This window comes from Podarcis cretensis (genome assembly GCF_951804945.1).
Source record: "Podarcis cretensis genome assembly, chromosome: 2".
Lineage (NCBI taxonomy): Eukaryota > Metazoa > Chordata > Lepidosauria > Squamata > Lacertidae > Podarcis > Podarcis cretensis.
In genome coordinates this window covers 117,457,478-117,473,840 of record NC_137171.1, presented here as the reverse complement: position 1 = coordinate 117,473,840, position 16,363 = coordinate 117,457,478, and the positions used below count along the sequence as shown (strand labels likewise).

The 16,363-nt window shown below is 46.8% G+C and overlaps 1 protein-coding gene across 2 annotated transcripts; it reads right to left on the bottom strand.

The window, feature by feature from the left end:
• Positions 1-2,381: 2,381 nt before the first annotated feature.
• On the bottom strand, positions 2,382-13,774 carry LOC307208170 (uncharacterized protein). Of its 2 annotated transcripts, XM_079962612.1 has the most exons (8): positions 12,374-13,774; positions 10,699-11,542; positions 8,705-8,825; positions 8,017-8,099; positions 6,428-6,560; positions 6,210-6,293; positions 5,016-5,462; positions 2,382-4,372 (listed from the first exon to the last, which is right to left on the bottom strand). In XM_079962612.1, exons 2-8 carry the CDS (start codon positions 11,392-11,394, stop codon positions 3,873-3,875), a joined length of 2,064 nt encoding a protein of 687 aa, XP_079818738.1. In that variant the 5' UTR covers positions 11,395-11,542; positions 12,374-13,774; the 3' UTR covers positions 2,382-3,872. The 2 variants fall into 2 exon arrangements, with proteins under 2 accessions (XP_079818738.1, XP_079818739.1); XM_079962613.1 differs by lacking the exon at positions 6,210-6,293.
• Between the last annotated feature and the right edge of the window lie 2,589 nt (positions 13,775-16,363).

Below are 16,363 nucleotides of genomic sequence, written 5' to 3'. Positions count from 1 at the left end.
TTCCTTCAACCTTGTTGAGAAATATTTGAGGTTACTGAGAGTCAAAATGGCTTTAGGACTTTTCCTGTGGGTTTTAGACATGTGGTTTAAATATTTAAATATGTCTTTGCTTGGTAAGAAGGGACGCAGGTGGCACTGTGGGTTAAAGCCTCAGCGCCTAGGGCTTGCCGATCGAAAGGTCGGCGGTTCGAATCCCTGCGGCGGGGTGCGCTCCCGCTGCTCGGTCCCAGCGCCTGCCAACCTAGCAGTTCGAAAGCACCTCCAGGTGCAAGTAGATAAATAGGGACCGCTTACCAGCGGGAAGGTAAACGGCGTTTCCGTGTGCGGCTCTGGCTCGCCAGAGCAGCGATGTCACGCTGGCCACGTGACCCGGAAGTGTCTCCGGACAGCGCTGGCCCCTGGCCTCTTAAGTGAGATGGGCGCACAACCCCAGAGTCTGTCAAGACTGGCCCGTACGGGCAGGGGTACCTTTACCTTTACCTTTGCTTGGTACATTTATGTACATTTCTTATATACATATAAGACCTAAACATTATTATAATATGTGCATTTATGAATATTTATTCTATATTTGAGACCGTAGAATTCTTCCAACAATAGTGCTTTATATAAGGTGGTTGTTTTACAGATTTCATAATTATTATATAATTGTGATTTTCTATTATGTTATTAGGGATGCGGGTGGCGCTGTAGGTTAAACCACAGAGCCTAGGACAGGGGTCTGCAACCTGCAGCTCCGGAGCCGCATGTGGCTCTTTTACACCTTTGCTGCGGCTCCGGGGAGGGGAGGAGGCGCATTGTGCGCCCCGACACTCCCCACTGTGGCGGGCGCTGTACTGGCTGTGATGTCTCATGGGGGTGGTGCATGCGTTAGTCACCTGCCCGTCCGCCCGCTACATTGTAAGGGGCATGTACGCTGGTCACTGCATTGAAAGGGGGCATGTACGCTGGTCACTGTTTTGAAGGGGAGTGAAGAACACACACACAAAAAAGGTAACTTGTTAATTTAACGTTTATTTCTATGAGGAGGACTAATTCTGAGGGGTTAAACAAAGAAATAATAAAAAAGTGACAAAAAAGTTATTTTTATAATGACGAGTTTTGCGGCTCCCAGTTTTTTTTTCTTCTGAAACGGGTCCAAGTGGCTCTTTTTGTCTTAAAGGTTGCAGACCCCTGGCCTAGGACTTGCTGATCAGAAGGTCGGCGGTTCGAATCCCTGGGACGGGGTGAGCTCCAGTTGCTTGGTCCCAGCTCCTGCCAACCTAGCAGTTTGAAAGCACGTCAAAGTGCAAGTAGATAAATAGGTACCGCTCCGGCGGGAAGGTAAACGGCATTTCCGTGCGCTGCTCTGGTTCGCCAGAAGCAGCTTAGTCATGCTGGCCACATGACCCAGAAGCTGTACACCGGCTCCCTCGGCCAGTAAAGCGAGATGAGCGCCGCAACCCCAGAGTTGGCCATGACTGGACCTAATGGTCAGGGGTCCCTTTACCTTATTATGTTCTTGCTTGTGAGTCACTTTGTGACTCGTGTGAGTGAAAAGTGGCATAGGTATACAATACATAAAATGAATGAAAATGGCTGAGGGGAAAGAGGCAGTTATTAGTGGGAAGGAGGGAAGAACCCCAAGAAGAGGCAGCTTAGGAGAAGCAGAGGCATGGCTAACCAGAGACACAAAAGGGAAAACAGGGTTGGCTTCTTCCTGTCTACCTGAGTTGCCAACTTCTACTTCTCTCCAGGCTCCCAGGCTCTGACGTACATATGTAGTTGTCAAAAAAGTCACGACTGATTCTGTCACTGAGAATCCCAGCTCCTCCAACAAACATCTAAGGATCCCCAGAGTTTGGAAAGCTGGGCAAGGTGCTTGCTTCAGGATCAATCAATGATAATATTTGGAAGAAATACTCTCAGGGAAATGCGACTTGTGACCCTCAGTAATTTCCAGCCATCTCAAAAGGGGCCCGCAGGTAGAAAAATTGATAACCGCAGCTTTAAAACTATTTCAGCAGCAACAGAAAGGCAGTGCAACTGGGTTGGGGGGGGGTGAGTCAATTTGCCAAAATCTTTGGGGAATAAACAGAGCAACTTTCAAAGAGCACCACAGATCCTGGGGGCCAAAACAGAAAAGTTCCTGCTTGTTGCTGAGACCAGTCTGACTTATAGAAGTTGGTCTCACTTGTTGTTTTGTAGGGATTGATTTGGCAGTTTCACATGGGCATCCTAACTAAGAGCTAGAACGTTTTAAGGCTTAACTAGTAAAAACCAGACCTTGGATTGCAAACCTAAGCATGTATTTACCGAAAAATAAGTCACATTAAGATCAGTGGGGCTTAAGAATTAGCTTGTAAGTACAAGAGGTTAAGTAAAAGAAGTCACTCCACTGATTTTGAAACTTCAAAGCCATTTTTAATGGACAAAAAGTAATTCAACAATTCCTCCTTGCCCCCCAGCTGCCACATTTTAACAGGGCACACATAACTTTGCATATCTATCTGCACATGTATCAGAACAGGGTATATAGGGTTTCTCTATTGACTCTTCTGGGTGTGTAACAAGGTCTAATTTCCTACTTGGTTAGAGCAGGGATAGCCAAAGTGGTGCCTTCCACTTTTTGTTGAACTACAACTTCCATCATCCCTGCCCATTGGCCATGTCGGTTGGCTGTGGCTGATGAGAGTTGGAGTCCCACACTATTTGAATTATGCCAGGTTGACTATGCATAGATTCAAATGTCAATTACAGTACCATATGCATCTTGCTCACCATTAAATTGGAGGATTTCAGCCTTGTGCAGTTGAAATCCATCCAGTTGAAATTGAACAAATTGATTGCATGTGAAGAGAAGAGCTTAAAAGCTTGTTTTGTGCCATGCTTTCCTGGCATGAAGAAACTTTTAAGCGTTGTCTACTCAGACACACCCATGGGATCCCCAAGCTTACTCACTGGGCTGGTAAGCAAGCTGGAGAGCTTAAAAGCTCTCTGCCCTTCCTTGGAAGGTAAGGATGGTCTCACAGGGGCAGTTTCAAGAGGGTGGTTTGCGTATGCGTGTTTTCGTATACATGCACCACCCCCAGAATGTAGCCCTTGTACAAGATGCAATCATATAGCATGAAGCTTCTTTTTACATCAGAACAAGCAACATTCTCCCTTGCTCTCTGGTGATTCACATGACTGTTCCTCTGGATTTGTGCATCAACAGTTCCAGGAAGGTTCTACAAAACATTCTTCAAGGAAACAACCAGGAAGAAAGAGAAAACGGGCGAAAAGCAATGTGTCTTCATATAGAAGTACAGATCGGGCTTTACAGATTACAAGCCTCCACACTCAAGCAACCCATCACTCTCACCATTGCAACAAGTGAAGTCAGATTCGGGTAGGGGGGAAATGACAGAGTGGTGTTGGGGAAACAAGTGGTGCTCTCTATCTCTCCTGCGCCCATCAAATTTTACAGTCAGAGGTTTAATATCTACAACTTCTCACTATAAGCTTTTTACTCACTCAAAGCATCCATAGGCTTTCTTTCCTGTGTGGATTCTCTGATGGTCAATGAAACACTCTCTAAAGCAGGAGTAGGGAGCCACCAGGCCACGGGCCAATTTAGGCCCATCAGACCTCCCTAATTTGGCTCACAGGGCCATTTTGGCACAGCCATGCCCATAGGCCCTACACCCGATACCATGCATGATATCAGGTCAGACACTGGGGCAGGAAAAATGTCACAGGCATCACCAAAGATAGTCAGTGCTTGCACAGCCCTGTACCTTTGCCTGCATGGTGCAATTTCAAACTAAATCAAGTTTAGTTTAGAACAATTCCTTGTATGAGTCTCCCGGTGTGTTCTCAACCCGGTTTTCCAACGAAAGCTTCTGCCACACTCAGTACATGTGAACGTTTGGATCCACAAATGTTTGAACACACAGTTTCTCCAGCGAAACGTTCCCCCACACTGTGGGCATCCATAAGGCATCTCCTATATGGAGCCTATGATGATCTTCAAGACAAACATTGTTCATTAAGGTTTTGCCACACGAGGGACATTGATAGGGTGCCTTCTCTGTAGGAGGAGTTTCCTGGATTACAAATCCTGGTGTGCTGGGGCACACATTCCCAGGCTGGGAGGAGTACGACAATTTTTTCACCCACAGGTGCTCCACAGTTTCCTTTTGGGACTTGCGGCCTTCTAAGAGCTTGATGGGCTCCTTTTGTGTCTTCACCGTCTTCTTTCTCTGCTGCCCTTCAGGTTCCCATTCTGGTTCTTGAGCCAGTGTCATCTTACTTTGAGGAAATTCTGCTATCCTTCCATTAGATACACCCTCTCTCTCATTCCTTTCCTGCTGAGGAGTCTCCACCCTGAACTTACTTAGCCCCTCATTTCCTACAGGGATGGAGAGAAAGTTGAATTAATCCATCTGGATATGAGACACAATGTTTAATCAACCAATCAGTTTGATTAATTCTTCAACACAGAGAATGAAACTTAAATAGAGGTGTTGCGCTGGGTGGGGCAAATCGATTATTATAACTTCCTGGCAGGTGGGTTGCTGTTGCTTACCAGGAGGGAGAGGGGAAAGGCCAGTGTGGTGCAAAGGCACTGGCAGGAGCACTGGTCTGGCTCTCTCTGCTGGTGTGTTTGCACCATGCCAACCTCCTCACCCATCTATCGCCTGGTAAGCAGCAGTAACCCACCTGCTGGGAAGCTGGCATAGCAACTCTGCCCCACCTACCGAGCCACTTCTGAAAGGGCATAATAGGGGAAACATTTTACTGTTCCGTGTACTGTTCCATAAAATTAAAGAGTAACTTAATGAATGTATATAATACAAGGAAGACTGGACAACTGGATTTGCCTCAGTAGTGGTCAAATCTGAAATCAAAGTTGCAATTAAGTCCCCAGCAGCTGTTCTGAGGAAGCACTGTTTTGCCCTCAGCTCCAGTTGCTGGACAAAACCCCCCAACAAAGCAGGTTTCCCCAAGTCTATTTGTCTGATCATATCTGCAGCCTCAAAGTAATCTCTGACCTTTAGTGACAGATGCCGTGGCAAGCAGTTGCTTCTTGCCTCTGGGTTCCATCTTGGTCTTGTGGATTCTCAGGTGGCCAGAAAGGGCATGTATCCCACGGAAGGTTTTCTCGCACTCAAAGCACTGGTAAAGTCCTTCCCGCGTGTGAATCTGCCTGTGCTGAGCGAGGTTTGAGGAGCAAGTTCTGGACCCGCGACGGAGTTTTTTCTCTTGTGGTGGATCTGCGATTCCTTCTGCAAACTCCTGGCTCATACCATGCAGAGTCGGCTCTCCCTGCTTCATCCCTCGGTCACTCATTTGAGGCCACATCAGTCCAGGACTCAGGGAAACACCAGGACTCAAGGGAACAGTGTCCTGGGGTTCTCCTGATCGTATCACAGTTGGGCTTTGTCGCTCAGGGATTCCTTGCTGAGAATTTTCAGTTTCCTTCCTGTTCATGCTCCTGCCTGTCGTGAAGGTGAGAAAACACAGGGGGGATCATTGCTATTTTATACAAGAGCCAATTCTGCATTGTAAAGAGAACTGAGCTTTGAGCAAACCCTGAACACCCGGCCTCAATATCTGCTGTCCAGAGAAAATATGCCAGTGATAATCAGTTGCTCAGGTCCTGCTCATGGGATTCCCATGGGCATCTGCTTGGCTGCTGCCAGAAAAATATACTGGACTAGATGGTTCTTAGGCCTAATCTAGCAGAACTGGTCATGATGGTAATGTCAATATCAGCCGGAGTGTTGCATCTGGGTATCAGTTGCTGGGAATCATATGAGCTGGTTTGCTCTTCTCATGGTCCTGCTTGTAGGTTTCCAAGGGACTTAGCGGGGGAAATAAGGTGCTGGGCTAGGGTGCAGGATTTGATCATGCAGGGCTCTCTTTCTTACATTCTTCTCTTGTGATATGGGAATAATAGGGACCACTATCCTCCTAACAAGATTACTGGAAGTACAAACACAGCCAATATCTCCATCTCAGTCTCTGCTCTCTCTAACCTAATAAAGGATCTCGAGAAGCAGGGGGATGGGAAAGGACCTTCTCTGTGTTTTAGACTCTAAATTGCTGCTGCAAGTCAGAGCAGGTAGCATTGGATTAGATGGGGCAAGACACAGATGTGGTTTCAGGCTGTTGCCTATGTACTCATCACCACCAGGATGTAACCATGGAGTCTCTGTGATTACCCTTACCTGAGAGAGTCTTACCTGGGAATGTATCTTTATGCTCAGAGTTTGGAAGAAATACTAATTTTTCTTGTCCAACCAGGCTGGGGAAGACCACTGGTCCTCCTACAGGTTGGAGACACAATTGATGTATGAGGAGAAAAGAGGAGTTTGTCTTACAACTGGGAGAAATATGGATGCCAGACATATCCAATGCTTTTGGGGTGTGACAGCAGTGTACATATGCTTGAGGTATTTACCTGAGAAAGCAACGGTCTCATCCTCCTCCACCAAAACTTTCCAGTACACAGGGCTCTGAATGGGACTGAGCACAGCCTTCTCTGTTGTATCCGACAAGACAGTTGCACCCTTCAAATCAACTGTCCCCTGAAACTGCAAGAGGGTTTCCTGCTCTGAATACAGAACTGTAGACAGGTCACATTCATGCCATACATTTAAAGCTAATTCCTTCCCTCCAAAGAAACCTGGATGCACTGTTGTTTGTTATGGGTGCTGGGAATTGTAACTGTATGAGGAATAAGCAGCAGTTCCAAGGATTCCTTGGCAGGTGCTTTTAAATGTATGGTGTCAGGAATGTGTCCCCCGCCCCGAGCACAGCAGAAGAGTCAGCCTCAGAAACTGAACTAAAGGAACAAGGGGCCGACTGCAGGTGACAGCTGTTTGTCAGAGTTTAGAGAGGACAGCCCAGCCCCACTCCTTCCCAAGGAAGAAGCTGTTAGCTCCCAAGGAGAGGAAGAGTTGGAAGTCAGCCAGAGCGTTGGCAGGCAACCATCAGATAAGCCAAAGTCTGAGTCTGTGTCTTCTGGGAGTGGGGAGGAGACAGGCCAGCCGTTCAGTCCCCGTACTAGAAGATGGGAGAAGCTCAGAGAACAACGGAAGGGAAGGAGAAGAACAGCTCGATTTTGGGGTTCTTCCTGTTGGGGAAGGGACAATGAGACAGACTGAGCAACTACTGTTAATGAGAGCAAGCGGGAAGACTGGGCTCTGGATATGTTTCTTCTTTTAAATAAACTTACATAAAACTGATGGGGACTCATTGCTGCTTATTAGGCTGCTTGATTGCCAGAGAACATTATATATGGCATGGATGTGACCTGGAAAATACCTTCTTAGCCAACCAGTCTAATTTCCTGCTTGGTGCAGGAGATTCAGAGCTAGAGTTCTCCAGATTCGGATTGAAGATCTCCAGCAATTCTTACCATCAAAATGTTTCTCCTCATGTCCAAACAAAATCTCCCTTCCTGCCACTTAAATCCCTTAAATCTAGCCCCTTAGGTCCCTCACTATCACATATGCATCTGCTTCCTATAGAAACTAAGGTTTTTAGTGAAGTGGCACCAGTACTTTAAAACACAGTTTGGAGAAACAAACTGTTGCTTGTCCAGTTGTTTGCAGGACAACCAATGGTTTGTTGAACAACCCAGTGGAGGAACTTCATGCTCCGGCACTGGGGGGCAGAGAGTAGGCAGGGGCGTGGCTGGTGTGCGTCCCAGGGGCCCAACGCAGGTGGGGGGCAGCCGTGATGGGCAGCCGTGCTCCCCCCACCCCTCTCTGCCTCCGCCAGTGGAACAACCTATGGGTTAGTGCAGCATTGGCAAATCATAGCCCATGGGCTTCATTAGGCTGGACAGACCTCCATGGTCATTTTGGGCAAATCAGTCAACAATAGGAAAAAACTAAAATGAAAAAGATGGCACCTTCTGAATTTGGCAGCAAGGTGACAGAAAAAAGCTGCCCAATTAAAAAAACCAGACTTTTTGATGCAAAGAAAGATTCAGGAGCCCGCAGGAGGAGGGGAGACAGCAGGACAGCTAACGCATGAACCTACCTCATCCAAGACACCTTCTGCTAACTCTGATCCATCAGGGCAATGCAAGGGAGCAGAGACATGTTGGGATGCTGTTCTGCTGGCTGTAAGAGACAAGAACAGGTTATGTTTTCAGAAGCAACATTTGTATTGTCATTTATTTCAGTCATTTCCATGATCCATCCCTTCTCAAAACATAACCAAAGTGGCTTACAAGTATCAGAGAGTTTGGACACACATAGGAGGAGATCCACTTGTGGTAGCCACAGATCACAACAGCCATTCCACTAGTGGATGCCCTGTTCTTAGAGGAGCACAACAGCCAAATCCAATGGGCTGCTTGGACCGGCAAAGTTACTGTGTTAGCACTACCTATTTTGTCCTCTTCTGCACAACAAAAAGAGCTTGCTCAGCAACATCAAAAATTCCAGACCACCTGCCAATGCCCTGCCCCATTACCAATTTCCATCCCCTCACATTTCATCCCAAACTCCTCCCTCCCCTCCCAGTTTGCCCAGTCCCAATATTCCCCCAATTGCTGCTCATGTTTCTCCCCTTCACCCCCCCTTCTGTCTGCACACTTCCTTCTATCAGCAGTGGCAGCTGTTGGGGTCAAGGGGGGGATGAGGGGTGGGCATAGAAAGGCCTGCCTTGGCCACCTGCCTGCCCCACTGCTCGACCAGCCTATGGCGAGTCACTTAACCCTTACATAGAAGCGTGGCACCACCATCCCCCTGCTTCTTGGCTTCCTTGTAGATCTCTCTCTCGGCGGAGTGGGCCGCCATCTCCTCTGCCCTCAAGAAACTCTGGGTCATCTTCTGAACCGGCTCCTGAAACAGCAAGGAAAACTGCATCCCATAAAATGGATTGAAACAGAAACGTTAGGGCTGGAGGCCATACTCAATTTCTGAACTCCCGTTTCCTTGGGGACACCACTCTGGAAGTGGCTTAATGTTGAGGGGAGTGCAGTCCAGTGGGAGGACAGGTGTTCTGCATGCAGAAGATGCCAAGCTAAGTCCCCATTTTAGTTTTGTTCTTTAAAAGGATCAAGTAGCGGGAAACGGCTGCTGCTGGCCAGAGCAGGAGACAATGGCCTGACTCACTTGAAGTGAGCTGTATATCACTTTTGAAACTTTATTAACTTTATTGTTTCCTTCAATTTAAATCCTGCCCTTCCTCCCAAAGGAGCCCAGAGGGGGAAACATATCAGGAGAAAACTATTTCAAAACCATCCTAAAAACAGTTAAAACATTTGTGGCACAATGGGTCGGTGTACCTGGCTGTTAACCAGAAGGCTGGTGGTTCAAGCCCACCCAGAGACAGCTTTGGGCAGGATTCCTGCATTACAGGGGGTTGGACTAGATGACCCTTGGGGTCCCTTCTACAACTCTATAATTCTATGATTCTACAATTTCAAAACAGTGATCTCAGGTGTGCCAGGAACAGTGATTTTCAAATACCTGGGTAAACAGGAATGTTTTCAACATTTCACCTGAATGAAGGGCAAAGACAAACCTTGCAAGAAGGAAGGGCATTCCACAAAGAGGAGACCCTATCATAGGCTTTCTCTGCACCAACTAAACAGCACCAACTTTGCAGCCCCCAGTGGTGGTACCACCAAAACGGCCTTGATCCACACTTTTGACTTATTTTGTTTAATTTCTAGCCTCCCCTGCCCCACAAAAGAAGTCAGCATTGGGTTATTTTGAGATTTCCCCCCCTCCCCCCCCATTCTTAAGATTCAGCTCCCTTCTACAATTGGATTGAAGACTTACCGTATTTTTCACCCTATAGGATGCACTTTTTCCCCTCCAAAAATGAAGGGGAAATGTGTGTGCATCCTATGGGGCGTGTGCGTCCTATGGGGTGAATGCAGGCTTCAGGAGAGCCGCAGCGCCAGCCCCACAAAGTCGGGGGACAGTGGGGAGGCGGAACGCCGCCATCCCGATATGGTTTGGAGGCTGACGGGGAGACGCGTGCTTCTCCCCGCCACCAGCCCCGCAAGCTCCGGGGACAGCTGGGAGGCGCAGGCGTCTTCCCGCCTGGTCTGCAGGTGGGCGGCGGGGAGAAGAGCGCTTCTCCCCGCTGCCGGCTCCACAAGCGCCTGGGGGGGAAATTATTATTTTTGCTTTATTTCCCCCCAAAAAACCTTGGTGCGTCCTATGGGCTGGTGCGTCCTATGGGGCGAAAAATACGGTATACAAACTCGCAACATGTGAACAATCTGCATATAAACGCAGACTTGCCATGGACAAATTCATTGATGTTTGGAATTCATTCATATAGCTACTGTAATAGGTTAAGAATTTGTGAGGTACAATAACCTTGCAAAATATGCAGTTTTGGGTTTTTCCCCCTCCCCCCTTTTATTTTCCCTTCTACACAGGTTATGTTTCTCTTTTTCGCTTTCTCTCTTTTATTTACGTCTCACCATGTTCAGTGCACATATGATTATGTACTTTTTGAACTTTCAATAAAAATGTTTAATTATTATTATTTTTAAATATGTTTTGTATTCCCATGAGGTTTCTCCATTCCAATTGTGCCTGAACGAAGCTTGTGGAGACTGGTGGTCCATGGACCAGTTTGGGAACCTCTGCTGTAGATCAAGCCTCTTTTCTCAGCAGTTGGCAACCCACATCACCCCTCTGCGCTGGCTTCAAACAGACAGGCCATTAAGTTTTCACATCATGCAAATCTCACCTCCAGTCTCCACATCTTGGCCTCTTGATGGTTCCTCAGGAGGTCTTCTGCCAGGGCCACTGCCTGGGCGCAGGCTTTTGGGCTACATTTCTCCATCCTCTTCTGGGTTTCCTGGGGCAGGATGGCCAGAAACTGCTCCAGGACTACCAGATCCAGGATCTGCTCCTTGGTGTGTTTCTCTGGCTTCAACCACTGACAACAAAGCTCACGGAGCTGGCCATATGCCCTCTGCGGGTCTTCCACCTCCTGGAAGCGGAACTGCCTGAAGCACTGGCGCTGGACCTCCATTTTGATTGCATCCCCTTGCAAGATGGCAGCCTTCACTTTCCCATAGTCCTCTCTGTCGCCAGCAGCCAGCTTTCTAAAGGCTCTTGCTGCTTCTCCGCCAAGGGCCGGCACAACCCGGGCTGCCCACTCTTCTCTCGGCCATTGACAAGCTTTGGCAACTTTCTCAAAGGAGACCAGGAACCCTTTAGGATCATCTTCCGACAGTATGGGCTCTGTCAATCCTGGATTCTCCAGAGTCAGCTTTGGGGGCTGGAGGTCCTTCAGGAATTCTTCAGATTGGCTCACCCTCAGCTGTGGCGGCCGCTCCTGGGTTTGCTGGTTAACATTTTGTGGTGCTGCCCCTCTTGGAAACTCTTCAAAGTGGGCAATGCCTGGACATTTTCCCAGGTCTTCACAGCTTATCTCCATTTTTGACCCTGAGTTTCCTCCCCTTATTCTGTTGGCAAAATTCTGTCAGTTACAACAGGTACAGTAGTTTTATGCGCATTTCTGAGGCCTTGAGCCTTTTCTTGAGAAAACTCCCCAAGAGTGTAGTCTTGGGTAGTGGGGATACTCCCTACAGGAAAGAGATCAGAGTAGAAAATAAGTACAGTGGTACCTCGGGTTAAGAACTTAATTCGTTCTGGAGGTCTGTTCTTAACCTGAAACTGTTCTTAACCTGAGGTACCACTTTAGCTAATAGGGCCTCCTGCTGCCGCCGCACCGCCAGAGCACAATTTCTGTTCTCATCCTGAAGCAAAGTTCTTAACCCGAGGTACTATTTCTGGGTTAGCGGAGTCTGTAACCTGAAGCATCTGTAACCCAAGGTACCACTGTATCTCTTTAGTTACATGATACATACTTGAGGGTGAAGCCAACTTTTGTTCTTTATTTCTACCAACTCCCCCCCCCAAAAAAAAAATAATAATTAAGAAACAGCTTGGACAGTGTCTTGCCAAAGGTAAGGGGCTTCTTTCTCTGGGATACAGAAACAATACAAGACACAAGTGATGATAACGCTAAGGTTGCAGGTTCAATCCCTGTATGGGACAGCTGCATATTTCTGCATTGCAGGGGGTTGGATAATAATAATAATAATAATAATAATAATAATAATAATAATAATAATAATAATAATTTATTTATACCCCGCCCTTCCCGGTTCAGAAAACTGGGCTCAGGGCGGCTAACAACAAATTTAAAACACTTAATTGTAGAAGCAGCATAAAATACAGTATAAAAACATGAATAACAATAAAATTCAAAGTTCAGAAATCAATTTGGGGGAAATCCATCTAATAAGCATTAGTCACCAGATGATCATCAGGATCCCTTCCAACTCTACAATTCTAAGAAGTCTCAAGATTTATTAAACAGCAGGCAGATCATACATAAGAATATACCATACCAAGCAAGCAATTTCTCCTTTCAGCTGCTGGGAGCCCCCACCGTAGCCTCGAATCCCAGGGGTCTTATAGGTTTTTCAAGGCTTGTTTGCTGAATTACTTGCCCCCCTCCAGAGAGAGTGAGAGAGCACTAAATTGATCACACCTGGGGTGGACCACATGATCAGGGCTGCAGCTGCCAAGAAAAAGCCTAACACCACTCCAAGGTCATTAATAATGGGATGGGATACTCCCAACGTAATATCTCTTGCAGGTGTTAAACTGGCAGGTGGACAAATTACACAATCTAGCAAAATCATGCTAACTCCCAACCTAGGAGAGCGGTGAAGGACCATATAGATGTTTCCCATGCAGACGGATATTTTTTACAAAACACAACTTTCCTCCCAATGCACTCTAGGATAACCTGTTTATTGCAGGCTTGATTAGATGGCACCAGCTATTTAATGAGCATACATTCATTGTTTGCATTGAGGAGAGATGCTGCTGCATCAGAACAAGCACATTTTCCTGTCACTTTCCTTATTGAAAAAAGCCTGGTCTTTCAGAAAATCAGGTTTGTTGTTAAAGACAACCCCCCCCCTCAAAAAAACCTAGACTGACTACCCTCAGTCAACAGAGCATAGGGCAAATCCACAACATACATTTAAAGCAAATTCAGTGCTTTATGGTAGTGGCACCCACCCTGTGGAACACCCTCCCATCAGATGTCAAGGAGATAAATAGCTTAACAGACCTGTATAGGGAGGTCTTTAATGTTTGATGCTAAGCTTTTATATTTGTTGGAAGCTGCCCAGAGTGGCTGGGACAACCCACTCAGATGGGTGGAATACAAACAACAACAACAGGTACTACTATTGCACAGGGCTTGCCTCAAAGATTCCTAGAAATTGGAGTTTCACCCTCATAGAGCTACAACTCCCAGCACCCTTAAACAACTTGTCCCATAATTCATTGGGGTAAGTCATGTGCTTTGAAAGTATAATGTGCATCTGCCATCAGTATTATTTTTTTCAGGTGTGAGGAAAGACTGGCTCATTTTGTTGATTGGGGACAATATATTCCACACAGGAAATAAGGATTCAGATGGAGATTGTTCTTCAGTCTTCGGACCTTAGATGTCCAGGGAATTTTTTCTCCAAAGAGCTCAATCTGCCATACATAATTCTCTTCTTTCTCATTTAATCTCCATAACAACCCTGTGAGGTAGGTTAAGCTGAGAGAAACAGGGACTGGCTCATGGCTGAGTGAGGATTTGAACTCTAATCCCCCAGGTCCTAGTCTGATCCTTTTAACAACTACACCACACGGGCTAAGCTTTGAGGCTTTCTTTTTTAAAAATAAGTTCGACACGAAAGGAAAAGCGCAGGAAAGAAGGAGGAAAATAAGTAGATTCTGGCACCCCAGATCTGAAGAAGTGTGCATGCACACGAAAGCTCATACCAAGAACTAACTTAGTTGGTCTTTAAGGTGCTACTGGAAGGAAAAAAAAATTATTTTGTTTTTTAAAATGGTGAGGTGCAAAGTAACTGAATAAGCATTGCTGGGTGTAGGGGAACTTTATAACCTAATATTCTTTTCCAATGGGTTTGTGTAGCAATCCAGAGAACACTTGTTTGTAACTCTCTGTTAACTCTACCCTTAAAAGCTAAACCTTTTTTTTTTTTTTGTTATTCTTTCTCAACTTGTTGAATCAACATGTCTGATACTTCCACTCATCCTCTAAATAGTTACTGCATGAATAAACTCCAGAAATTGTAAATGATTATTCCAATCTATTGAATCCAAGCTGCAGGGTCTGCTAACATAACCCCTAGACCATAATGCTCTTAGGAGGCATGGGCCTGCGTTTGGTTTTTGTTCAAAAAGCACAATGGTACTGTTATAAGAATTTTAAGGTCTCATATATATATATAAAATAGATGTTCATAAATGTACCAAGCATACAAATATGTAAACCACATGTCTGAAACCCACAGAAAAGTCCTGAAACAATTTTCTCTCTCCCAAAATGACCTCAAATATTTCTCTGCAAGGTAGAAGGAAATGGGAAATCTCCCCATGGTCTCTTTCACAAATCCTGTCCTAAGGGCACATTTAAGATATGAATAGGGTGTGAGCCTGTGACCTGGATTCAGGAATTGAGTAACAAAAGAGTGGCCAGGATGCCCAGGTAATCAAATCAAGCAACCTAGCAGACGAGAAAAAAACAACACACTCAGATTTCTATTGTAGTCTGGGGGAGGTGGTCCTGGGATACACCCCTTTTGTGATGTATGTATGATGTTTCTGGGGGTGGTCTGGAGTTTGAGGGTGGGCAATTTAAAAAGTCTATATATTCCACAGTTGGTATTTAACACCAGCTAAGGTGGCAAAGATGGGACGCAGGTGGCGCTGTGGGTTAAAGCCTCAGCGCCTAGGGCTTGCCGATCGAAAGGTCGGCGGTTCGAATCCCTGCGGCGGGGTGCGCTCCCGCTGCTCGGTCCCAGCGCCTGCCAACCTAGCAGTTCGAAAGCACCTCCGGGTGCAAGTAGATAAATAGGGACCGCTTACCAGCGGGAAGGTAAACGGCGTTTCCGTGTGCGGCTCTGGCTCGCCAGAGCAGTGATGTCACGCTGGCCACGTGACCCGGAAGTGTCTCCGGACAGCGCTGGCCCCTGGCCTCTTAAGTGAGATGGGCGCACAACCCCAGAGTCTGTCAAGACTGGCCCGTACGGGCAGGGGTACCTTTACCTTTTTAAGGTGGCAAAGATATATAAATTGCAACCCAACATTTGTTGGAGATGTGGTGAAGAAATAGGAACAAAATACATATGTGGTGGAGGTGTGAGGAAATTAAGAAATTCTGGACAGTAATACATGAAGAATTAAAGAAGATGTTGAAAATATCAATAATAAAAAACCAGAGATATATCTCATTGGATTGATAGGGGAAGTGATGAGGGGGGGGTCAATCTTCTTATATGCAAGTACAGCAGCTAGAGTAGTGATTACTGCTAAATGGAAATCACAAACTCTACCCTCAAGGGAGGAATGGATTTGTAAATTAAATAAATACTTAACTTTGGCAAAAATAACAGCTATTATAAGAAATCAATTGAATCAAAAATTTTAAAAGGAGTGTGTCAGGGACTCAGCGGGAGCGCAGGGAGGAGAGGAGATGGAAAGCGAGGGGGAGCAATCCGAGGGCAGCGTAGGAGAATATGACAGCAGCTCGATAGATTCCATGAGCCTCTCCAGCGAATCGGAAGATTCACAGAAGGGGGCGCCGATGGGCAGGACAAGGGGCGACCCAAGGGGGACACCCCAGAAGCAAGGGGCCAGCGGGGACTCCCAGAGCAGCAGTTGCAAATCAGGACCAGCTTCCCCACCAGAGCGTAGTGGGGGGGAGGAGTCCCAGGTGTCAGAACCCACATATGCACCACCAGCGAGAGAAGATGAGTCAGGGTGGACCACGCCTCCATCGGAGAGCGAGTTAACGGTTAAGAGGAAAGTTGCAGGCTGGGCGCGCGCGCCAAGTTCAAAGGTACAGGCGAGCGGCACAGAAGGTAGCCCGGATAGGGAACCAGGTCCTAAAGCCCGCCGGAAGGAGGGGCAAGAATCGTCAGGGTCAGCGTCAGAGGAGTCCAGGAAGGATGAGACCCTAGCGGGCAGGAGGGCCCAGAGGAGAAAGGAATTTAGGAAGAGGTGGAGCAAAGCGAGAGTCTTAAACTGGTGTGGAGGGGGAGGAGACTCAGACAGGACTTCGCCGGTCTAAGTTCGAGACGTAGAGCTGCACGCTGCGGCTTTAAAATGGAGACTGAATCTCAATAAAGACTTTTGTACATAACTACAGCCTAGCGTTGGTCCTCTGTGAGCTGGGACCTGGAGGCAGCTCTGACAGTAAGTCCTGTCTCAGATTTCAAAGAACCTCGCAACGTGAGAGGACGCAGCGAGGGGCGAAGATTGGTGCTTCGCGAGCTCACAAAAGCAGCACAAGATGACTACAGAAG